At 42.9% G+C, this 25,470-nt stretch overlaps 1 protein-coding gene across 1 annotated transcript; it reads right to left on the bottom strand.

The window, feature by feature from the left end:
- Positions 1–203: 203 nt before the first annotated feature.
- MPC1 (mitochondrial pyruvate carrier 1) lies at positions 204–16,754 on the bottom strand. The gene is made up of 5 exons (XM_077899656.1): positions 16,570–16,754; positions 5,252–5,255; positions 1,841–1,937; positions 1,085–1,217; positions 204–724 (listed from the first exon to the last, which is right to left on the bottom strand). Exons 1-5 carry the CDS (start codon positions 16,638–16,640, stop codon positions 700–702), a joined length of 330 nt encoding a protein of 109 aa, XP_077755782.1. The 5' UTR covers positions 16,641–16,754; the 3' UTR covers positions 204–699.
- Positions 16,755–25,470: the final 8,716 nt, after the last annotated feature.

The following is a 25,470-nucleotide window of genomic DNA, read 5'->3' on the forward strand; positions in this document are numbered from 1 at the left end:
AACTGTCTGCGCTTCCCAGAGGCTGGCCTTCTCGCCCATCACCCCTGCAGCCCACCACCACCCCCAGCCCACCAGCCCCCAGGTGTCACAATACTTTTCAGAGCTCCACGTTTTACCCACATCAATCTTTCTAAGGATATAATATCAAATTGCAGTTTCTTAATCAAGAAACTTAATCATAATCAGCAAGATAATCATACCCATTTGACAAATATTTAAATCATTTATTGCCATTTAAGTTACAGCACTTTAATATACACGCTGCATGGAAGCACACTTTCTCTAACACTGGCCATGACAGTGTAAGTATGGCCGGCTGTCGGTGGTCTCAGGGTCATTAAAGAGTTAAAGATTCTGAGTATTTAAGTGCTAATAATTACAGTTTTTATCCAATTTTTTATTAAGTAAATTCTAGCAAGTAATATAATATACATATTACTGCAGATAAAACCATCATTGGGAATTATTAAATTGATTGCATATTTTGAGCTACTCTTTATGAAGAGAAGTAAAATACTTGGTATGTGTAAGGCAGCAGAGAGTTGGCTTAGGGACTCTCAGCTATTTCTAGAAAAATTGGTTAGTAAAAATAGCATTCAGCTTATTTTCCTTAGCAAGACTATTCTGAGGATGGAATCTGTGACTCAACAGCAGCGCTGACGCTGTCCCTTCAAACACCTGGTTGCTCATTTTCCACTGTTATGCTGATGCCTTTTTACTCATCCTGGAAAAAAACACAAAGAAAAATTCAATGAAAAACAAACTTGGATGGCGTTAAGACACCTTTACATTTATTTCAACCTAATAATTTTATTAAAAACAGTAATATCCTATCTCATGTTAATTTGCATGTTTCAGTAAGCAAATCTGTATTGCATTTGCAGACCAATCATTGTTTTAAAGTCAGCAGCATATTTTTTTCCAACAGCACATTTTTGCTCTGAATCTAGTTTCCCCAACTGCTGACACATTATCTCTGTGCACACACACACACACTCACACCTAGTCCCCCAAGGCCTCCAGATTGGAGTTTCTGTCTCCCCAATTCCTCAAAACAAAAACGATTAAATCGGGATCTGCTTACTCATGTTTGATAAGGCGTCCTCCCTGAATGAGCTGGGCTACTTCATTTGTGGCATGGCATGCAAACAGAAGCCAGTTTCGAGGCTGGACCTTGTAGGCAAATCTCATGAATGTCAAGGAGTAACAACAGAGGGCTGTCGGAAACATCAAAGCAAAGCAATGGCTTATGGTCTAGCAGACTGAGAGCTGGTGTGATCAGAGATCAGCGGCTTGATCGCCTTCATCAGAAAAAGAATCTCTTCTGCTAAAACTTTTCACAGACGATAAAAGTTGTTGCTTAAATTCTCCCACGAATGGGAAACTCATTCCATATTTTACTCTACTGTTAGGTATTTTTACTTATTAAACATTTCAGGGACGTTTGCTTGCTAGAGTGGGCTATTAGTTCTAGCACTGTCTGAAAGAATTGCTACTTAATCCCCGCAACAAGACTTTTATGGTCAAATATCAGATTTCAAATAAAATTCAAGGCACTTCATCTAAATAAAGTCCAAGAGGACCCATTCTTCACTTGTGTGTACTAGATCTGAAAGGCACACAGGACCTTAACACTTCCTGGGTAAATATTTCAAAACAACTCTGTTTTTTTTTCCTCCCCGTGGACAAACACCCTTCCATGCCATCATATTTCTTTATGTTACTTTCAAATCGTGACTGTAGTAGCTGGAGCTACAAACATGAAATGTAAATAGAAGCCATATTATGCTATAATTATATGTATCAAAGTCCTCCCAATTATTCAAATGTGTGTCCTTACCAAATGTCATCCGCCCACTGATAATCTCTGGAGACTTTTTCATGTCATTGATGGCAGCAATGGGAAGACCCCAGTTGGCTACAGGGCCCCAGAAATGCTACAAAAATGAGAGGAAGGGAAAAGGAGAGGAAAGGATAAGGAGGGGATGTGAAAAGCTGCAATTTCTTCCTTTAAATGACAATGGAAACATGTGAAAATGAACCTTCATGTTTATATCTTGCAGATTTACTTGCAGATGGCCAGTTAACATTAAGGCACTGTCTGGTCAAGGCTTGGCCTGTTAGTCAGTGGCTCTTCCAGGGTGAGCCCCGAGTCAGGAAGGATTTGGCCATTTACCAAGATCCCCATCAACTTCCAGATTACTGCTAGGTAATCTCTGTCCCACTGAGAGAACTTTAAATCAGATTAACTTCTTACCCAATTCCCTCCTGCCGTAACTTAAACCTCATTATAACTTAAACCTCATTACAACTATTCTCCGTAAGGGACTGTTTAAATCTCTCAAAACCTCTTTTTCAAATTTACATTAAGGTATTTGTCGGTATCTCTTAGAATGCCTATTCTAAATTGGAGATTTTTTTCTGAAGAAAGCAACTTAAAAGGGGAGAACTTGCTTTTCAGCTCCTATGAGCTATATTTAGATCAGAGAACATGGAAATCTCCACTCAGAACCCCAGAGATACTAAGAAATTAAGACTGGAAGATACTTTTGAAGTCATAGCAACAACCAATGTTTAAAAAAGGCTCAACAGTTTTTCATCCTAGGACAGCAGCGTCCCAGGACAGCAAAATGCCATTGTCTGTGTTCAACAGCAGTAATATCCAATTGATTTAGTTTCTGAGGCTGAACTAAGTTCAGTAGCTTTTCCCATCAAATTAAAAATTGTTTATTAATGTACAATTTACAGTAAGGTATGAAAGAAACCACACATCATTGACTAAACACCCTTTTTCGTTATCAGACTATTAATCAGTGATCAACTTCTGCCTATCAGAGCATTTAAGATAAATTCAGGCTGCTGAGCACATTTCTAACATTGACCAGGAGTCTTTAAAATCCCTAATTCCATTAAGAAGTAGGAAACAAAGGAACTACAAGAAAAATATGTGGATTATGTTTGGGATGATAGAATATTTTGAAATGCTTACTTAACATGCTTAAGTGGGAGGCCCAGGCCGCCCAGGCCTTAACCAGCTGTAAAGAGCCAGAGCTCCTCTGGTGCCAGCATGCTAGGCATGGGGGCATCTACAGCTGACTTTCAAACCCCGTAATTGGACACAGCTGGTATAAAGAATCTCAGAGGTTCTGTGGTGGCGGGCTAGTGTTCTCATCTTCAGACTGGATGTTATCTGAGTTACACTCACTCTGCTGGAACTTGAATTTCTTGTACCTGGATGCTGAGTGGCCAATCCTCTCCCCCCTACCTACTGGAGCTCTGGAGAGGGAGGGTGGCCAGCCTTCACTTACTGGCTTCCCCCCATTCCCGTCCTTCTCCGGGGCGGGGGTGGGGGTGGGGGTGGGGGGAGGCACTTCTTTTCTCAGCTCCCTGCCATACTGGTGTCTCCCTTTCCTCATCTACTGACTGGGCTTTTCTCCACCTTAGTTTAGTTTTATCTTTTTCTAGTTAATCTCTTCCCACAGCTCTGCTTTGCATGTTGGTCCCCATGTCTACCTTCTCATACATAGACACGGGGCTGGAATAGAGCCTGGAGAGGTTCTCCACCACCAGGCCCAAAGGCATCTCCCCCTGCGGCTGGGGTCATGGAACAGGACCCTGGCATAAACCTGACAGCTCAAGCAGCCCTGGGGGACTTGCGCTCACATGGTGGCATTACGAGTTCTAGGTTGAGGACTGTCATGCATGAATAGAGTTCTGCAAATTAGCGGTGATCAACACTCTTATGATGATAAACATTAAGATACGCTTACAACCGGTTTCTTAAAAAGAATATGAAAGGTAAAAATGATCTCATCACTAGTTTACTAAAAGATCTAACCCCAGAAGGTTAACAATGCAGTCTTTTTGCCTAGTGCAAGCTTCTAGTCCCACTTCTCTGTTTGTAAACACGTTTGGTCCAGGTTCCTTCTGCTCAGCAGTCAATGCACTGGTCCTGCCTGAAGTTAGTGCCCAGAGCAGATCAGAACCACCACCAGATGCGGTGGCCAGATTGGCCAGCTTAAGCAGAGGAGGCCAGGGCTGGGCCAAGGCTGCTGTCTGTAACTCTGTTAATGCACAAAGTCTGCAAAGGCCTGAAATAAAGTAGAACAATTTTCTTACCGTACTATTTTGTGAGGAGGCCCCAACGTTCAGACAGGAGAGATGTAGGGGAAAAAAAAAAAAAAAAAAAAAAAAAAAAAAAAAAAAAAAAAGATCAGATGCTTTGAAAGATTTCAGTTCTATTCGGTGACTTCAACCTCACACGTGTGCTCAAGTTTCAGTGACAGAACTACCAGGTGAGCAGCACATGTTCTTTTCTTAAGAAGATAGAGTATTATTCCTAACAACAACTTTGACCCAATGAAACTAAAATTTCGTAAATTTTACGAAAATAAACTTACACCTTAGAGTGAAGCTGTCCAACAGAAATATAATGCAAGTCACTACCAGAAGCCACATATGTAATTTAAAAATTTCTAGAAGCCACATTAGCAGAAGTAAAATGAAACTAGGGAATTTTATTAAGTTTATTCTAATGTATCAGAAATATTTCAATTTGAACATGTAATCAACAAAAACTTAACAATGTGACATTTTACATTTTTTTGTACTAAGTTTCTGTGATCTGTTATATGTGTTGACATTTGTGGCGCATGTCATTTGGACTGGCCACAGGTAAAATGCTCCACCGTCATCTGAGGCTCACAGCTGCTGGATGGCATAGTGCAGGCTGAGGGGGCATTTCTCTGGAAATGAAGAGGTGGAGAAACACAGTGCTGCAGAATTCCGGCAGTGATGAGCTCACCATTTTTACGAACAGGTTATTACCAGAACAAAAGCCCCTAAAAATAGGCATGTAACTTTACATTTTGTTCACTTCTAAAACTCTGGAACCTCAAACGGTGTCTAGCATTTACAAGGCACCCAAAAAAGTCTTTGTTGAATGAACGAACGAATGAATAGTAAAAACTTTCAACATTAAGTGTTTTTCCGAATGTTAAACTTAGTACGGTTTAAAAATACATAAAAAGTTTTAGAATGAATTCCTTTTATTTCTGAAATGGCAATTCTTTTTGCAGGATATAGCTTAATCTTCTGTATGGCAAAATCTTAAAGTTTATGTATTGAAAGAGTTAAGGAAGTAAAATGATAAAATCCTTTATAAACACATTGACATCCAAATAGCTCTTCTCACCATTTTGATTTAGAGGTCAAGAAGGTTCTAATTTCCACTGTGAAAGTATTTGTTGACGGTGCTAATAATATTCAAATAGGCTTTATTGTGAAATTCAAGAAGCCTAAAAAGAGTCTTTCAACACTAAATGAATTGTTTGAAGAAATTATGTTTCACTAGATTTGCCTTACCAAGACTATTTCACAGGAAGTCCAAATTGAGCACAGTGTTTTGCCTCAGAAGGGGTGGGTTTTCTTACCAGGCCAGCCTGACCTAGGAGATTATGGACTATGCTCATCTGCAGTGTCACTATTCTGTTTGTTTCAGAAGTAGAATTTAGGGATTCCTCAGTTGCATATAACACCCAGTGCTCATCTCATCATGTGCCCTCCTTAATGCCATCCCCCAGTTACCCCATCCTCATCCCCTCCAGCAACCCTCAGAGTTCAGTGTCTCTTATGGTTCACCCCCGATTCCATGGTCTTTTATTTTTCCTTCCCTCCATCTACATTCATCTGTTTTGTTTCTTAAACTCCTCACATGACTGAAATCATACGGCATTTGTCTTTCTCTGATTGACTCATTTCACTTAGCATAATACACTCTAGTTCTAATCACATTGTTGCAAATAGCAAGATTTCATTCTTTTTGGATGGCTAAGTAATAGTCCAACTCTCACACACACACAAACTCTCTCTCTCTCTCACACACACACACACACACACACACACACACACACACACACAATCTTCTTTATCCATTCGTCTGTTGAGGGACATCATCTGGGCTCAAACCACAGTCTGGCAATTGTGGACACAGAGACTATAAACACTGGGGTGCAGGTGCCCCTTGGGATCACCATATTTGTATCCTTTGGATAAATACCTAGTAGCACAATTGCTGGGTCATAGAGTAGTTCTATTTTTAACTTTTTGAAGAACCTCTGTATTGTTTTCCAGAGTGGCTGCACCAGCTTGCATTCCTACCAATACTGCGGGAGGGTTCCCCTTTCTCTGAATCCTCACCAACATCTGTTGTTCCCAGAGTTAATTTTAGACATTCTGACCAGTGTGAGGTGGTATCTCATTGTGGTTTTGATTTGTATTTCCCCAATGCTGAATGATGCTGAGTATATTTTCATGTGTCTGTGACCATTTGTATGTCTTCTTTGGAGAAATGCCTGTTCATGTCTTCTGCCCATTTCTTGAGTGGATATTTTGTTTTTTTGTAGTGTTTACTATTCTTAAAGCACCTTTGTTCAGGATCTGAACAAAGAACCATATCTAATTAGCTGTAAGTTACCAGTGGTACGTTTTCCCATCAAAAATATTTTAAGAGATGTAGCTTTTAAAACCTAAAAGATCGGGGGATCCCTGGGTGGCTCAGCAGTTTAGCGCCTGCCTTTGGCCCAGGGCACGATCCTGGAGTCCCAGGATCGAGTCCCACGTCGGTCTCCCGACATGGAGCCTGCTTCTCCCTCCTCCTGTGTCTCTGCCTCTCTCCCTCTCTATGTCTATCATAAATAAATAAATAAATCTTTAAAAAAAAAAAAACAAAAACAAACCTAAAAGATCAACTTGGGGAGAATTTAGTTTTCAATTCAGGACTCTTCCTGAACCATACTATAGTTCAAATTCTACCCTATTCTACAGCATGAAAATCATCACACAAAGAATGCTGATCTTCCAACCAAGAATACCCTACCCAGCAAAGTTATTCAGAATTGAAGGAGAGAGAAATAATTTTCCAGAAAGCAAACGTTGAAAAAGTTCACTGCCATTAAACTTGCCTTACATGAAATGGGGTTAATTAGTAACAAGAGCACACATGAAAGAGTAAATCTCACTGTTAAAGTAAATATATAGTAAAGTTAAGTAGATTAATTACTTATTAAGCTAGTATGAAGGTTAAAAGACAAAGTAGTAAAAATAAAATAATTAGCTAAGGGACAGACAAGATAAAAAGATGTAAAGTATATCAAAAACAAAATAAGGGGAGGAACATTGAAGTTTAGAATGAGATCAAACTTAGAGTTGTTACCAACTGAAAACTATTACAGATACAAGTTGTTATATATAAGCCTCAAGGGAACCACAGAGCAAAAAACTATAATAAATAACAAAAAATAAAGATCATCAAACCACAAGACAGTAAGAGAACAATGTAACAGAGAACTACAAAAACATCCAGAAAATAAACAAAATGGCAGTAAGCGTATACCCACCATTGGGCTACCTGCTCAGTTGGTAATCTGCTTCTCCCTCCCCTTCCAGCTCGTGCCCTCTGTCACTATCTCTGTCTCTCTCTCAAATAAATAAAATCTTAAAAAAATGAAAGAGATATTAAAACTGATACCACAGAAATAAAAAGGACTGTATAATACCATTATGAACAGTTTTACACCAATAAACTGGACAACCTAGAAGAATGGACAAATTCCTAGAAACATACAATCTACCAAGGCTACATCATGATAAAATAGGAAATCTCAAGAGATTGATTACTAAAGAAGTGATTGAATCTGTAATCGAAAACCTGCCAACAAAACGAAGTCCAGGCCCACACAACTTCCCCGTTGAATTCCACAAAACACCCAAAGAAGAATGAATACCAATCCCTCTCAAACACTTCTAAAAGATAGAAGAGGGAAGAATTCTTACCAAAATATTTTACAAGTCCAACATACCAAAACCAAACAAGGATGCCATACAAAAAAGTAAGTTACAGGCCAATATCCCTGATGAAAACAGATGCAAAAATCCTCAATAAAATACTAGCAAACCAAATTCAATAGTACATCGAAAGGATCATACACTATGATCAAGCAAGATTTATTCTAGGGAGTCAAGGATGGTTTAATATCCACAAATCAGGATGCCTGGGTGACTCAGCAGTTGAGTGTCTGCTTTCAGTTCAAGGTCATGAGATCAAGCCCTAGGTCAGGCTCTGCACTCAGGGAGGATTCTGTTTGAGATTCTCTCTCCCTCTTCCTCTGTCCTGTGCCCTGCTTGTGTACTTGCTCTCTCTCAAATAAATCTTAAAAAAAAAAAAAAAAAAAAATAGAACTTAGGAAAAAAAGCCTGTTACTATTTGCAGTTGACATGATATTACATAGAGAACACCAAAGACTCCATCAAAAACTGTTAAAAAAAAAAAAAAAAAAAAAAAGAACTGCTAAACAGGGACATCTGAGTGGTTCAGTGGTTGAGTGTCTGCCTTTGGCTCAGGGTGTGATCCCAGAATCCTGGGATCGAGTCCCACATCAGGCTTTCTGCATGAAGCCTGCTTCTCCTCCCTCTGCCTATGTTTCTGCCTTTCTCTGTGTCTCTTGCAAATAAATAAATAAAATCTTAAAAAAAAAAAACCTGGTTAAACAAATTCAGTAAAGTTGCAGATTATAAAATCAGAATACCAAAATCTGTTGTTTCTTTATTAATGAGCTATCAGAAAGAAATTAAGAAAACAATCTCATTTACAATTGCATCAAAATAACGTACCTAGGTATAAATTTAATCAAGGATGTTGTATGTTGAAAACTGTAAGATATGAAAGAAACTAAAGAAGACACAAATAAATGGAAAGCTATTTCATGCTTAGGGACCAGAAGAATATTATTAAATTGTTCATACTATCCAAAGCAATATACATATTCAATGAAATCCCTATCAAAATTCCAATGGCATTTTCTTTTAAGATTTTATTTATTTATTAGAGACAGAGAGAGAGGCAGAGACACAGCAGAGGGAGAAGCAGGCTCCATGCAGGGAGCCCGACGTGGGACTGGATCCCGGGTCTCCAGGATTAAGCCCTGGGCCCAAGGCGGCTAAACCGCTAAGCGCCCCCCGCCCCCCGGGCTGCCCCAATGGCATTTTCCATAGAAATACAACAATCCTAAAATTTGCATGGAATCATAAAAGACCTTGAATAGGCAAGGCAATCTTGGAAAAACAGAACTGGAAGCATTAAGTTCCCTAATTTCAAACTATTACAAAGATGTAGTAATTAAAACTACATCTGCGTGGTATTGACATAAAAGAGATACAGATCAATAGAGCAGAGCCCAGAAATAAAACTACACAGGAGTCAAGAAATTTGACAGAGGAGTCAAGAACATAAAATGGGGAAAAGACAATCTCTTCAATAAATGATACTGGGAAAATTGCACAGCCACATGCAAAAGAGTGAAACTGGACCATTACCTTACACCAAACACAAAAATGGATTAAAGATGTGAATGTAAGACTTGAAATCATAAAACTCCTAGAAGAAAACTAGGTGGCAAGTGGCTTGACACTGGTTTTGGCAAAGATTTTCTGAATCTGACAGCAAAAGCAAAAATAAGTAAGTGGGAGTATGTCAAACTAAAAAGCTTTTGCAAGTAAAAGAAAAATGAAAAGGCAACATATCGAATGGGAGAAAATGTTTGCAAACTATATATCTGAAAAAGGGCTAATATTCAAAATACATTAACTCACACAACTCAATAGCAAAACAACAACAACAACAACAAAAACCCCAAAAAACCAGTATGATAAAAAAAATAGGCAGACCTGAATAGACTTTTTCCCCAAAAAAGACATACAGATGGCCAACAGGTACATGAAAACATACTTGACATTGACTAATCAGAAAAATGCAAATCAAAGTCACTAGGTTATCACCTCACACCTCTTAGATTATCATTGGGGCAACTGAATGGCTGTGGTTGAACGTCTGCCTTTGGCTCAGGTTATGATTCCGGGGTCCTGGGATTGAGTCCAGCATCAGGCTCCCCAGAGGGAGCCTGCTTTCCCCTCTGTCTATGCCTCTGCCTCTCTGTGTGTTTCATGAATGAATGAATGAATGAATGAATACATAAAATCTTTAAAAAATTACTGCTATCAAAAATATAAAAAAAAAAAACTGTTGGCAAAGATGTGGAGAACATACATTGGTTGTGCAGTGTTGACGGGAATGCAAACTGGTGTGGCCACCATGGAAAACAGTATGGAAGTCCCTCAAAAAATTAAAACCAAATTAAATACGATCCAGCAATTCCACTTCTGGGTATTTGAAGAAAACAAAAACACTAATTTGAAAAGACATATACATCCCTATGTTCACTGAAGCATTATTTACAATACCCAAGATATGAAACAACCTAAGTGTCCACTGATGGATGAATAACCTGTAGTACATATACACAGTGAAATATTACTCAGCCATAACAAAGAATAAGTTTTACCATTTGCTACAACATGGATTCACTTCAAGGGCATTATGCCAAGTGAAATAAGTCAGAGAAAGACAAATACCATGTGACCTCTTATAGGAATGATCTTAAAAAACAAAACCAAAAAACCAAGCTCATAGATACAGAGAACAGATTGGTGACTGCCAGGGGCAGAGGATGAGAAATGGGTGAACTGTTTTGTCTAAGTAAGTTGAATAAAAATTTTAAAAAAATGTAATAATGTTGATTACTTAAATAATGGTTTAATGATCATAAAACAGAGAATAAAATCATTCTAAACAATACTAGTAAATATAAAAATCCACAACTCAACATTTCTTAATTTTATGTTAGTTATTTAAAACACGAATCATCTACTAAGTCAGAAAATCTGAATGCATATTTTTGCAGAGTCAAGCTAATGGAAAGAAAATCTTTTTAGTGTATGAATATCTGTTTGAAAGAATAAATTTATATGCAACGCACAAACTTCAATTTGGGGAGAGTAATGTAAAACTGTGTAGAAAATACCCTTGATTTTGGGGCACCTGGGTGGCTCAGTCTTGATTTCAACTCAGGTCATGATCTCGGGGTTGTGAAACTGAGCCCCAGTCAGGCTCCGTGCTCAGTGCTCAGTCTGCCTGAGACACTCTCCCTCTCCTCTCACCCACAACCCTCCCCACCAGTGCACACTCCCTCTCCCAAGTAATTAAATCTTAAAAAAAAGACCTTGATTTTTCTCTTTATTTGGTATGCTGCCATTATTTCCATTAAGGTTAAAAAAAAAAAAACAAAAACAACTTTAAAGTCTTTCTTGTGTTCACTTACAATCTGGAACTCTCAGGAGGAAACTCCACCTTCCTGGCTAAGGACGATGTGGAGGTGATGAAGGACAATCACTGTATAGTTGACAACAAAACAAAATGAAACGAAACTCCATAAAACCTTATCTTCTTGTTTTCTTTAATTTGGAAGTGATTGGTGGGTTCATTTCTTCTAAGCTCATTTTTATTTTCATAATGTCTCCTGAACACTGCCAATCTCAGTTTCTTATTTTCCTAAAATTACGGACAGTTGTTAGCTTGCTCTGAAAGCACTGTTAGTTTGCGTAACTGGTAACTCGTTTCGATAGTGCTGAAAGGATCCAACGGTCTTATTTACGCCACTACTTGAAGCGGGTAAGAGTTTGAGCTGCTCTAAGTTGCAGTTCTCTTGCAGCCTGAAAATGCTCACCTACATTTTTTATTTGTCGTCACCAAACTCATCATATTTTCTAACTCAAGTTAAAACGAGGGCATTTTCACAAGTAGAATGTGTGATATTCAACTGTATCTAGCTGGTCAAAACTGACTGGACATCAGAAAAGACCTCTGGCAACTGGACTGTACAGACAATGGCTCTCCTGTGGCCAGTTCTGCTTCACCACCATCAGCTTCATGAAATGTTTGAAGATCAGTTGTATGGTACATATACACAGGGAAATATCACTGTGGGCAGGGTACAGGAAGCAGCATGGTGGAGAGGAGAGGCACAAAGTACCTTACGCCTTTTTTTTTTTTTTTTTTTAAGATTTATTTGAGGCGGGGGGGGGGGGAGAGGGAGAGGGAGAGGGAGAGAGAGAGAGAGAGAGAGAGAACTAGCAGGGGGAGGAGCAGACAGAGACGACAAGCACAAGCAGACTCTGTGCTGAGCACCGAGCCCAACCTGGGGCTCAATCCCAGGACCCTGAGAGCATGACCTGAGCTGAAACCAAGAGTCGAATGCTTACCTGACTGAGCCCCCCAGAAGCCCCGACCTTACTTCTTTTTGAAACCATTCTTTCGCATTACTTTCCTCAAATCCTAACCTGGCATTCCCACTGTGGCTCTGCAAACCTGTTGTCCATAGGTCTCAAGTTTAGTCTAGATAAAAGTTTTTCATGTGGCCAGTGAGGCACTGGATCAGACTCCTAAGCCTGTCCCAGCCCCAATAATCTATCATTGGGCAAGGGGTCCCTGTTGTTCTGCTGCAACTTCTCACCTGGGTAGTAAGTAGAAATCTTTAAAGCTTTCCTGAAAACAAGGAGTTAAAATTAGAATAGCATACCTTTTGAACTATAGAGTATTCATGGCAAACACCCCATTAATTTCTGATTTGTAAGCGTGCTAGCAAACAGATTTAAAAACTCTCCATGATCTAGGTTCTGCTTAAGAAAACATCCTTTGCACATATATCCAATTATATACACACATATACATATATCCATTCACCTCTCAGGAAGGGGGTAAATCTGTAGAATAAATCTGTACAGACTGCTCCTGATGCAATCATTAAAGCATGTGTCCTATGCCTCAGAAATTATTTGTTCCATTTCATTTATTCTTTTTAACCAAAATTCAGGACAGAGGAATGCAAGGGAACAAGGAATGAGGACACAAAGAGCAAGAGCAAAGAAAGCTCTCTTATCTTACTTCATCAACAAGGTATATGAGGAAATAATTTAAAAAAATATATAGGGGTGCCTGTTTGGCTCAGTCAGTTAGTAAAGCACAGGACTCTTGATCTCAGGGTTGTGAGTTCAAGCCCCATGCTGGGAGTGGAGATTACTGAAAAAATAGTAATAATAAATAAAAAAGATAATAGAAACCCAGAAAGTTCTTGATTCAAGATCTCTTTTTTTAAAAAAAAGATTTTATTTATTCATGGGAGACAGAGAGAGAGAGAGAGAGAGAGACACCAAGACATAGGCAGAGGGAGAAGCAGGCTCCATGCAGGGAGCCCGATGCAGGACTCGATCCCAGGACCCCGGGATCACCACCTGAGCCAAAGGCAGAGGCTCAAACGCTGAGCCACCCAGGCATCCCTTGATTCAAGATCCTCATTAAGGTAAGAAATTGGTGAGAGGAGAGATGAAAGGTGCCAAGTAGGAGAGTACCAGAACCCAGGGAAGAAACATGCAATATTACTTTCATCAAGCACTATGCTATGCTGTTCAACAGCTACCAAAGCACAATATGTAAGCAATTGCCCAGGACCACACAGCTACAAATCACCAGGGCTAGGGTTCTAACTCATCATTTGGTCTTAATAATACTATAAATCAATTAGTTCTAATAAAAATTTTGAGTAATAACTTAATATTATTTAATATTAAGACCCAATTTAAATGTCCCGGGTTGTCCTAGAAATGCCTTTATGGTGGTTTTCTTCCATGCTAGATCCAATCAAAGTCTACACACTACTTATGGTTAGAATCTATTTCCTTAACTCCTGTTTCTCAGTGAAAAAAATCAACATTTTAAAATATACTCGGATGGGCGCCTGGCTAGCTCAGTCCATAGAGCATGCTATTCTTGATCTCCAGGATTATGAGTTGGAGCCGCACATTGGGTGTAGAGATTACTTGAAAATTAAATCTTTTAAAAGAATACATTTGGAAGCCCACTTTAGCAAGAAAGACATTTCAATGTTACTCATAAAATGTGACTGAGAGAACTTTAAATATCTGTATGAAACACACTCAAGTGTTACTAAATGATTTTTAAAATTCTGGAATAGCATTAGTTTAGAAAAATCTCTGTATCCCTTCAACAGGCTGTAAAAAGAATCCAGATCTTCAGTTAATAGGGAGTGCAAAGTAGGTAGAACAGTTATTCTACCTGAGGAGGTGAGAAGGTACAGAACCTCATTTCTGATCGGAAGAGGGAGCCACTAAAGTTTTCTTCCTTATGCTTTATTCTCCTTTGCAAAAGCATAGCAGTGGGATGTCTGAGTGGCTCAGGTAGTGATTCTGGGCCCAGGGATCGGTCCCACATCAGTCTCCTTGCGAGGAGCCTGCTTCTCTATGTCTCTGCCTCTCTCTCTCTGTGTCTCTCATGAATAAATAAATGAAAATCTTAAAAGAAAGAAGAAAGAAAGAAAGAAAGAAAGAAAGAAAGAAAGAAAGAAAGAAAGAAAGAAAGAAAGAAAGAAAGAAAGAAAGAGAAAGAAAAGCACAGCAGAGGCTGTGAGCAAGAAGTTTGGAAGAACACAAGGAAAACTTTCCTCTGATCAGTTCTAGGAGGAAGGGTTTCTCTTTCTAGGAGAAAAAGCTTAAATAAAGATCTTCTGGTGAGAATTTGGATACCAGCCCTCAAACAGCCCTCCATAGCTGTCAGTGCTGGCAGGAAATCCCACTGTTCCAAGAATGGCATCTCACTCTATTGACTCAGTTCACAAAAGTAATTCCAGGTCAAAAAAAAAAAAAAAAAATCACAGAAATCACAGAGCTTTTTATGCCTCACACTTAAGATTTTAACTTTTTCCAGACAGTATACAACATTTCTGCTTAAAAAAAAAAAAAGGCAGAATATAAGTTGTACAGTGGATTTGGAGTTTCTGAGTATTTTCACATCCCTTATCCAGTTTTATGTTCTCAAGAACCCGATCAGATAGGGCATGATCATTAAACCCATCTCATAGTAACTAAGGTCCACTGGGGTTGGACGTGTTGGGATCCCTTGGTTAGAAGTCCTCTTCTGCTGATGCCCTAGCAGGGCAGCACTCTTCCTGGACACTGCAATTCTCTTCTTTTCCCCATTTAGTCAAAGCTTAACTCAAAGTAACACTGGAAAAAGTATAGGATGCTCATCTTAGGAACAAAGGTTAAGCTGTATGTCAAAGTATTTGATGGGAAAGCCTGCCTCTCAGAAACCTATCTACTAAAGAAAAAAGAAATGTAAAATAATAGTAAAAATAAAAACAGAAATAAGAAATAGAGAAGTAGGCTCTCTTCCTGGAAAATCCACTTAACAAACTATTCCTATTACTACATAATGCAATTCCTATTATTACATAATATAACACTATAATGAACGTTAGGTAATCATCAGTATTTTTAAAAATATGAATGAGTGTGATCGCTTTATTCTTAATTATTCTATAGAATTTTATCTTAGCTGTATCTAAGGATTAGGAAGGCTTGTTATCCAAAGCAGAAAACATTAATAAAAAAAGGTAACCTTCAAAGCCAGAGAAACTTAACTGCAGGGACTAAGAACAGATCCTCAAATTACTATTTGCTCAGATTTTCCCAACACATTAATCTGATAAGTCAGTCCACATTAGTAAACCATCTACTTGATTAATCACAATCCTAGTTAAGTACGAGAAACTTCCTATTTGGAAAAAATCAGGAGCCAAGATTCTTTCCAAATTTACTCTGTCACGTGAGAGACTGAATTACATTTCTCACGGTATATTACTCTGTAAAATTAGAAGTAAACAGTATTGGCAACAAAGTCCAAGCCTTAAAAGTCAGTCCTTTTTATACTGGCAAAAATTCAGTTGCCTTCACGCAGTTTCCTTTGGATGGTTAAAGGACTGATTTTCTCCTTAGCTGTCATCACTTTGCCTCTTTACCACTTTACTGGGGAGGAAAAAAACCAACCAACCAACCAAACAAACAAACAAACAAAAAACAACAATCGCAGCCCTACACCTATCTACTAGGCTTTAAAACCGCAACACAGAAAAATTAAAGAAAAAAAAATTATACTCCTAAATAAACTATGGAAAACGGCTTCGAAGTCATCCTAAAAAACATTCTGAAATACAAGCAGGCGTCTCCAGATTCGAGGTGAAGAGGACACACAGGTAGCGTGTCTTCAGGCCTTTCGCCCGCCGAGGCTCTTTTGTTTGTAACTGGAAGGGAGATGGAACAGGGGACGGTGCGGCCTCAGGAACGCACGCCTCTACTCTGGTTGGCAGGATGCTCGTTTGTTAAAAACACGGGAGGTTTGATTCCCTTCCCGCTGGGACTGAAGGTCCTCAGCACGAGACACCCAAAAGGCGAGGGGGCCCGCGCGAGGGGCAGCGACGCGCACCTGCCGCGCACCTGCCGCGCACCTGCGCTCCCACAGCGCCTCCCGCTGGCGCCTCCGAGGCCCGCCGCCGGCCCGCCGCCGCACAGCTGGGCGCACAGCGGCAGGGCAGGTGCAGCGAGCCCCGCCCGACCCCGCGCACCTGGCGGCGCACGGCCCGGAAGCCCCGCGGGGGCGAGTGTCCTCCCGCCGCCCCGGGGGCCCCCGCCCCGCCGTCCTCTGCCCCGCCGCCCCGCCGCCCCCGCCGCCCCCGCCGCGCCCTTGTGGCTCCGCGCCCCGGGCGCACGGCCGCGACCTCCGGGAGCCCTCGGTGGTTCCGGCGGTCCGGCCCGGGGTCTCGTCACCTCATGAGGTAGTCCCGAAAGTCCTTGCTCCGGACGTAGTCCGCCGCCTTCCGCACCAGCGCGCCCGCCATGGCCGTGCCCGCCGCCAGGCCGCCCCCGCGCCCTCGCCTCCGCTCTCCGCTCCCCGGAGCCCAATGACACCCAGCGCAGCGGACGGCGCGGACACCGCTCCCGCCCGCGGGCCCGCCTCACGACAGCCGGCTCCGCCTTACGGCCGCGCCGGCCTTCGGCCTATGGGAGGACGCGGGGGGGCAGGCGGCGGCGCGGATTGGCTGGCGCGAGCCGCACACCTCCTCCCCGCCCCTCTGCGGCGCTCGGGGGCGGGGCCCGCTGCCGTAAACTGTCCGGGGCCCCGCGGGGATTGGCTGGCGGTCTCCCGGCGCGGGTGACGGTCCCGGGCTCGGCGGGCAGGCGGGCGGCTGGGCTCGTGCGGCCGCCGGGGCGCGCGGGAGCGTCCCCGCAAGGGCACCTTGGCCGGGCCGCGAGCGCACCCGCAGTGCCGGCGTGGGCGGCCCGCGGTGCCCCCGGTGCGCACCGGGAGGGCGGCCGGGGGGCTTGGGTGGTCGACGGGCGCCGTGCACACGCCCCGACCCGGCCCGTCCTGCTGGGGTAGCCGCAGGTGCACGGCTCGGGTAGCCGCAGGTGCACGGCGCTAACGCGTCCGCCCCAGGCAGGGTTAGATCGCGCCGCGTGCATCGCACCGGAGCGGGGAGGGGGCCCTGCGTGTCCCCGCCAGCTAACCCTCTGACACCGGGAGGTGCGCTCAGGTCACGATGGGGGCTCCTGAGGTCCAGCCCAAGGTGGGGGCTCGCTGCGCAGCTGGACCTGCTGGAGATTCTCGCCCTCTGCCTTTGCGGCTCGTGTCCGTGCGTTCTCTTGCAAATATAAATAAGCCCTTAAAAAAAGAAAAATTAAGGTGCAGAGTCGTCTGTGCTACTCGTTTGTGCACAGGGACAGGAAAAGTCTATCAGTTTGTTTCCAAAGATAAAAGGGAAGTGTTAGCAGGGGCTGCCTCCAAAGACGGCTAAGTAAGCGCAGACGGGTGGAGGGAAGCGAACCTTTTCACTGTATGGTTTATTTGTTCCCGTTGACATTTGTACAACGAAAATAGGCTATCTATCCAAAATAAATAAAAATGCCTTTGAGAAGTAAAATAGCAAATCTTTGAATCAGATTCATTTTCTGTTAAGGACCTCCATGGGTCACACCTGACTTGGATCTCATTTGAAAGACTGACTAGGGGACATTGCAATCCCATAGCAACACAGGGAAGGTGGGTTGTGTTAACCTGGTGCTTCATGGTGCAGGTAGGAGCTTAGAAAAAACAAGGGGGGGGGGGGCTAGGCATCCTTGGTGGCTCAGCGGTTTTGCGGCTGCCTTTGGCCCAGGGCCTGATCCTAGAGACCTGGGATCCCAGGTCAGGCTCCCTGCATGGAGCCTGCTTCTCTCTCTCTCTCTCTCTCTCTCTCATGAGTAAATAAATAAATAAATCTTAAAAAAAAAAAAAAAGGGGGGGGGTAGCCTCCGTGGCTCAGTGGCTTAGCACGGCCTACAGCCTAGGGCGTGATCCTGGAGACCCAGGATCGAGTCCCACGTAGGGCTCCCTGCGTAGAGCCTGCTTCTCCCTCTGCCTGTGTCTCTGCCTCTCTCTCTCTCTCTCTGTCTCTCATGAATAAATAAATAAAATCTTAAAAAAAAAGGGAGAGAAAACAAGGGGGTCTTCATGATTAATAGTATTATCATTAATAGTGCTGAAAACCACAGGCTCAAGGTGGAGTTACCTGCCTTCAGTCCTGCAAACCAAGACTTAATGGTGCTTTCATACTTGGCAGGAGCGGAACTTTAAGCCAGTCAATCTGGAATTTTCCAATCTATATCCACGAGGTAATCTGTCACTAGGGCCCTCTCCATCCACCTCCACCCCCAAAGGAGATGAGGTCATCTGCATGATGAGACCCCTTCCCCTTCCTGAAACAAATCTTTTCTTTTGCTGATAACTTCTTGCCCCACCGTCGTTCCTATCAAAACCTTCCATTTTGTACAACTCCTTGCAGAATCTCTACTTGCTAGGTGGAATGCTGCCCCATTCACAAATCCCTCCAATTAGGGCTTTAAAATTTACTGATTGAATTTTATTTCTTGGGGATAGCTACCATTTGTTAACCAGTAGGCACTTTTTGTACAATAATTCTCATAACCCAGAAGGGGTGTTTTTAAAGAAACTGAATGGCTCCTTGCATAAAACCAAACTGCCTCTGCAAGATTGATGGGGAAGGGAGCCTCCCCAACATCCATTGTGAGAAGGGGCTCCTGTATCTCATGGCGGATCAGCCTTATCCCCTGGTATTTTCCTTTTCCTCATGAACAGTGATCAGAGGAAGCGTCTGCAGATTCCCAGACTGCTAACCTTAGAGCTTCAGGACCCTGGAAGCTGGTTAGTGACAGCACTTGGAGAAACTCTCCTGAGGGCTCCTGCCCCCAGTTACTGGTGTCACCACCAGACTGGCTTCTGATGATTCTGCTTTCCACATCTAGCCTTGGTTGGACCTTAAACCCTTTTGTTAGTTCCTACTGCACGGAGAAGTATGAGCTAGAGAAAAGAAACATAAAGGGAAAATTGTCTGGCTAAGCAGCTAACCTGGGATGTGAATCCGGTTCTCTTTTAATCTGCGAGCCATGCTTTCCCCACTATTTCACGATAGCACAATTAGGACTTCTTCCATGTTAATATGTATATTTGCTACTTTAAATATGGAGCAGGGGTGCCTGGCTGTCCTCAGTTAAGAATCTGACTTTGACTCAGGTCATGAGCTCAGGGCCCTGGGATGGAGCCCGGGCGGGGGCGGGTGGGGGGGGTGCGGTGTTCCTCCTCAGCAGGGAGCCTGCTCCTCCTTCTGCCCTTTCCCCAACTTGTGCTCTTGGTTTTTCTCAAATAAATGAATAAAGCCTTTAAGTATGAAGCAGGCTATGTGATCTCATGTATAAGAGAATATAAAACCTTAGAAAGGCCTAAAAACCCAACATGACCCCTATGCGGACAAAGTATAGAAGGTAAAAATGCAAACATTGCTGGCTACCTTGAGTCCCAGGTGTGTGGAAGAAAGAATCTCACAAGTCCATCCAAGTTCGGAAATGACAATCACACACAGGGGTGTACTCTGCTTCCCTGTTGACTGTTAGGAGCAGGATCTGTGAGCTCAGATTGCTGAAGTCAGAGTGGGGGAAGCTGGCCCTGCTGCAGAGCACCCATATGCACCAGCGTTTTGTAGGCACTGACATACACTGTGTGTCCAGGCAGTGCTTGTGTTTGTAGGATGGTCAGCGATCCACAAGTTGGGTGTCCCATGGAGGGGCTCATGGCAGGCAGGTCTGTGATGCCTCACATGCATGGCCGAAGAAATCTATGTGGCAGTAAACTAGCTATATTTTTTTCACCTAACTATCAAAATAGGAAAAAAAAAAAAGGAAAAGAGGAAACAGTAGTTGTGCTTATGAACTAACACACTTAATTCCACAGGCTTTCTTCTGGACATGGGGATAATATTGATCATTTTGTCCATGTGGGAGGGCTACTGTGATGAGAAGAGGCAACTTTTGAGGAGTACTTAATGGATGAGGAAGTGTTTTATAGACATAGATGTGTTGTTTTGTCCTGCTACCTACTTTTATTCCAGCCCAACACCTGCCTTTCTTTGGTTCCAGTTAGGTAGGCACATGTTAGTGTGACTGCATTAGTAATTTAAAGAATGTAGTAAATAAGTAAGCTGAGAAACTCTGGAATTTTGTGAGAGGCAGGACACTTGCGGGTAGAGGCCAGGGATATGAATTGTACCATCTTGCCACGGTAGCTAGTTCTTCCGTCCTACTTGTCATTAATCCGTTGTGCTGCTCCCAAGTCTTGGTGAACACTTTCAGATTGGCAGCCCCTGCCCCCATCTACTTTTTTCCTGGCTCGCTGTTTTCATACAGTTCCCACAGAAGTCACAAAGAAACCATTTCACAAGCAAGGGCAATTCACTTTGCTTGGCAATTCAGAAATCTCCTAGCAAATTATGGTGAAGGATAAAGGAAACCAAGGCATCACTATTTTGCAAAAGGAAACCAAGGCATCAGTATTTTGCATTCCCTGTGGGCTTACCTGCCAGCCTCTTCCCTTTGCTACAGCTCACTTGGTTTGTTTTTTAATCAGGGTGTGTGTAAATGTTGCGCCACCCTTAATCCTCCAAGCATTATTTACTCTGAGGAGGAAGGGCTGAGATGTTATCCTGTTCATCTCTGCCCTTGGAGGAAGGTCAGAGGTATCCCAGCTCTTTCCACGGCCTCATCTCAACTTCTACACAATTTTCTGCTGAAAACCAAGTTGGGGGAGTTATGACAGGGGACTTGGGCTGCCTCCATTTTGACCTCAAACTCTCCAGTTGGACTCTTCTTTCCAGCTGGTGTCTTGGCTCAGGGGGAAGACCTTATGGGCAAAGCATCCCCTCAAGGGAACAGCCAGCAAGACCCCACTGGTGATGGACTCCGAGACAATGATCAGTTTGACTTTTACCGCACACCTGCACACAACCACCTACTTTTGCCCCACATTTTCCTTATATAAACCTGGAAATTTTTTTGAAATATTTTATTTATTTATTCATGAGAGATACACACAGAGAGAGGCAGAGACATAGGCAGAGGGAGAAACAGGCTCCATGCAGGGAGCCCAATGCGGGACTCGATCCTGGGACTCCAGGATCACGCCCTGGGCCGAAGGCAGGCGCTCAACCACTGAGCCACCCAGGTGTCCCTAAACCTGGAAATGTTTTCAGCACTTTGGAGATAGCCTTTGAGACACTAGTTTGCTGTCTTCCAGTGTTGGCCCTCACTGGAATATATTCCTGTCTTCTTCCACAGCCAGTTGTGTCTCTGCTTTGGGTTTTGTCAGCAGTGACAGCAGACCTGGTCTGTTTGGGCCCCCCAGAGCCAGGTGCTTGTGCACCCCTGCACCTCAGTGACAACTACATCAACAGAAATGGTAGCTCATATCTCTGACTACAGACTTAGTCCGTGGTGGGAGCCAGCCTGTCTTCTCTGCTGCAACAGGACAGAACTGGGATGAGGTCTTGTGTTGTGACTGCAGGAGCCTAGAAAGCCCTCTGATCTGCCCTGACACTGGCTGAAATTCTACCTTTGTGGGATTAAGGGGTTTGGTAGAAAAGTGAAGCAGGAGAGCGAGGTGCTTGTCTCACAGAGTCGAAGAATGAAATCTCGTAGACAAAGGAGATGAGCAAAGCGGTAGAGTTTTATTAAGCAAGAATACAAAAAAGGCTGTCAGGAGTGAGAGGGGTCCCCACTGGGTTGCCAGTGAGGGCTTTTCATTGGCAGTCTTTTATTTAGAACTGACCAGGAAACTTGCCAGTGGTCAGGTCAGTGGTCTAGAACTAGACATGATGCTTATACGTTGTGCAAGAGTCTTCATTTCTTGTGACATCTCTGATCTATAGATATGTCTTCCTAGGTTTGGTTAATCTTTTTTTTTTAAGATTTTATTTATTTATTCATGAGAGACAAAGAGAGAGAGGTAGAGACAGAGGCAGAGGGAGAAGCAGGCCTCCCTGTGGGGAGCCTGATGCAGGACTTGATCCCAGAACTCTGGGGTCTCGGCCTGAGGTGAAGGCAGACATTTAAGTACTGAACCACCCAGGCATCCCTAGGCCTGATCACTTTTTGTGGTTATTTTCTATGTTCCATAGCTATAGTGCAATTATTAGAAAAACATTTTAACTCTGGTTTTTCTTCCTTATCTCTATTTTTGTTCTGTCCCAGTTTCTGTATACCTGAAATACCCTCAGAGCTTAGTTGGGGCCGCTATTCTTTCCCTGCCTAAATTCCCATCCATTCCCTATTTAAAAAAGGAGTCATGGGGTAAACCCAGGACAATTTAACTATCAGAAAGCACAATGACTGCAAGCAATGGAGACACTTCTTCACCAGGATGCTCAAGGGAGAACAAAAAGATGTAGAGAAAGACCACAGAATGGAAGAACATGTTTGCAAGTCATATCTGATAAGGGACTTGCACCTAAGATATTTAAAGAATGCTTGCAACGTAGTAATACAAAGACAGCCCAATTAAAGAACAAGCAAAGGACTGAATAGAGAATCCTCCAAAGAAGGTACACAAATGGTCACATGCTCATGAAAAGATGCTCAACGTTATCCGCCATCAGAGAGATGATAAAGCCATGGTGAGATACCGGATCACGCTCTCCAGAACCACAGAAAACGGAGAACAGGAGGTGTCAGTAAGGATATAGAGGAGGAGGAACCATCGTACACTGCTGGTAGGGATGCAGAGCGGTGCAGCTGCTCTGGAGAACAGTCTGGCAGTTCTTCCAATGAGTAAACGCAGGGCTGCCACATGACTCAGCAATCCCACTCCCAGATACCCACCCAGGAGAACTGGAAACATATGTTCACACAGCCCTTGTATCCAAATGCTCATAGCAGCATTGTAAATAACAGCCAAAATGTGAAAACAACCCAAATGTTGGACCAACTGACAAATAGATAAGCAAGACAATGGAATATTACTCAGTGATAAATAGAAATGAAGTTTTGGTACATGCATGACATGGATAGATCCCACAAGCACTATGCTTATGAAGACACCAGGCACATAGGACCACATATAGTATGATCCCTCTCATGAGATGTCCAGAGTAGGCACATCCAGGGGTGTGTAGACAGGTGGCTGCCTAGGGTAGCAAGGGGTTAGGGCACAAGTACACACTCTCCTTCCAGGTGATGGAAATGGTCCAACACGGGTTGTGGTGGTGCTGGTACAACTCTGTGAATGTGCTTAAAACCATTGAATTGTACATTTTAAAAGGGGGAATTGCATGCAATTGTATGCAATTGTATGCAAATTGTATCCCAGTAAAGTTAATTTTAATTTATTTTTAAAGACTTTATTCATTTATTCATGAGAGACACAGAGAGAGAGGTGGAGACACAGGCAGAGGGAGAAGCAGGCTCCCTGCAGGAAGCCCAGTGCGGGACTTTGACCCCAGGACCCAGGGATCACTCCCAGAGCTGAAGGCCGACACTCAACCACTGAGCCACCCAGGCTTCCCAAAGTTATTTTTAAAAACAATAAAACAAACAAACAAACGAAAAACCCCAAAACTTTAAAAAATGCACAGAAAAAAAACCAAACACAATAAAAACTTGAAACTCCTTTGTCATAATTAGTGCACCAACTCTTGTGGTTAAAGGGAAGGAAGCATTTACCACCCCCCACCCCCACCCCCAGGAACTATTTTAGATAGTCCTAGTGAAGAAGGAAAGCTCTTCTCAGAATAAGTTCAGCTGGGCAGCCCTGGTGGCGCAGCCGTTTGGCACCGCCTGCAGCCTGGGGTGTGATCCTGGAGACCCGGAACAAGTCTCACATCGAGCTCCCTGCATGGAGCCTGCTTCTCCCTCTCCCTGTGTCTCTTCCTCTCTCTCTCTGTGTCTATGAATAAATAAATTTTAAAAAAATCTTTAAAAAAAAAGAATAAGTTCAGCTAATAAATATGAAAGAACGGTAGGATTGAAAGAACACCAGTTTGCAATCCCTAGTGAAATGATGGATGAGAAGAAAATTCGCAAAGAATGCTAAAACCATTCTGTAAATAAATGGGAGCTGGATCCTCACAGGGATTATTTGCTGTCTGAAAGGAGAAATGCAAATTTACAAGGAGGGACCTAGGGGATCCTACTTATTAGCATCAGGATCAGAAGGACAGAACTCTAGTACCCCCTGGTGTGATGCTTCAGCAAGGAAACCGCCCCCCCCCCCTCCCCCGCCGCTGGTGGAGCCCACCCACATCTTGAACCTGAATCCACTCAGGCCTGCGCACAGGAAATGCAAGGATTGGAAGTAACCCAAGGAACGGTGGGGAAGTAATCAAACCTGTCCCATAAGTGGAACGCTTAATAGGACAGCAGGGCAACTGAACCATCTCCCACATGGCCCTGGCAAGAGGAAAAAGGAACTAGAAACAGAACAAGAGCCACATGCAGAACTTTACGTTTTTAGTAACCACATTGACTTAAAAGGAAATAGGTGACTTAAAAGGAAATTTTAATGATATTGTCTAGCCCAATATATCCAAAATATTATTTCAATATATAATCAGCATAAAAGTTATTGAAATGTTTTATTTTCTTTTTTCCATGCTAAGTCTTCAAAATTTCGTATTTTACACGTACAATTCATCTCCATTCAGATGCCAGATTTTCTTGTCTTGTCTTTTCTTTTCTTTTCTTTTTTTTAAAGTTGATTTATTATTGGAACACCTGGGTGGCTCAGCGGTTGGGCGTCTGCCTTTGGCTCAGGCGTGATCCTGGAGTCCTGGGATTGAGTCCCACATCGGGCTCCCTGCATGGAGCCTGCTTCTCCCTCTGCCTGTGTCTCTGCCTCTTTCTCCCTCTCTCTGTATCTTTCATGAATAAATGAATAAAATCTTTAAAAAAAATGAAATTCCGTTGTTCATTTTATACCTGGTTCCACACTGGATTGCACAGGTACGTTTTAGATCAATTCATTAGGTGTCACTTTTTTTTTTCAATCAAAATGAGGTTTCAAGTAGTGGAAGAATAAATTTGTGTATATTCTGCATGTATAACGTCAGCTTAACATACTTGTCGTGAATATGAATTTTCTGCATCACGAACTGTGGTTCCTCCTCTCTTCCCTACCCGCAGTCAGTTGTGAGTTTCCTCAAGATCCATCACGGGTTCTTTCCTGCTCCATGAAGGTTTCCTCCTGGTTGTGGCAACGGTCACCTCTTATTTTACCTAAATAACCCCTAGCAAGCACCGCCCCCCACCCCCCCCCCCTCGCCCCACTCTCCACCATGGTGCCCCTCGTCA

This window comes from Canis aureus, chromosome 1, assembly GCF_053574225.1.
Source record: "Canis aureus isolate CA01 chromosome 1, VMU_Caureus_v.1.0, whole genome shotgun sequence".
NCBI lineage: Eukaryota > Metazoa > Chordata > Mammalia > Carnivora > Canidae > Canis > Canis aureus.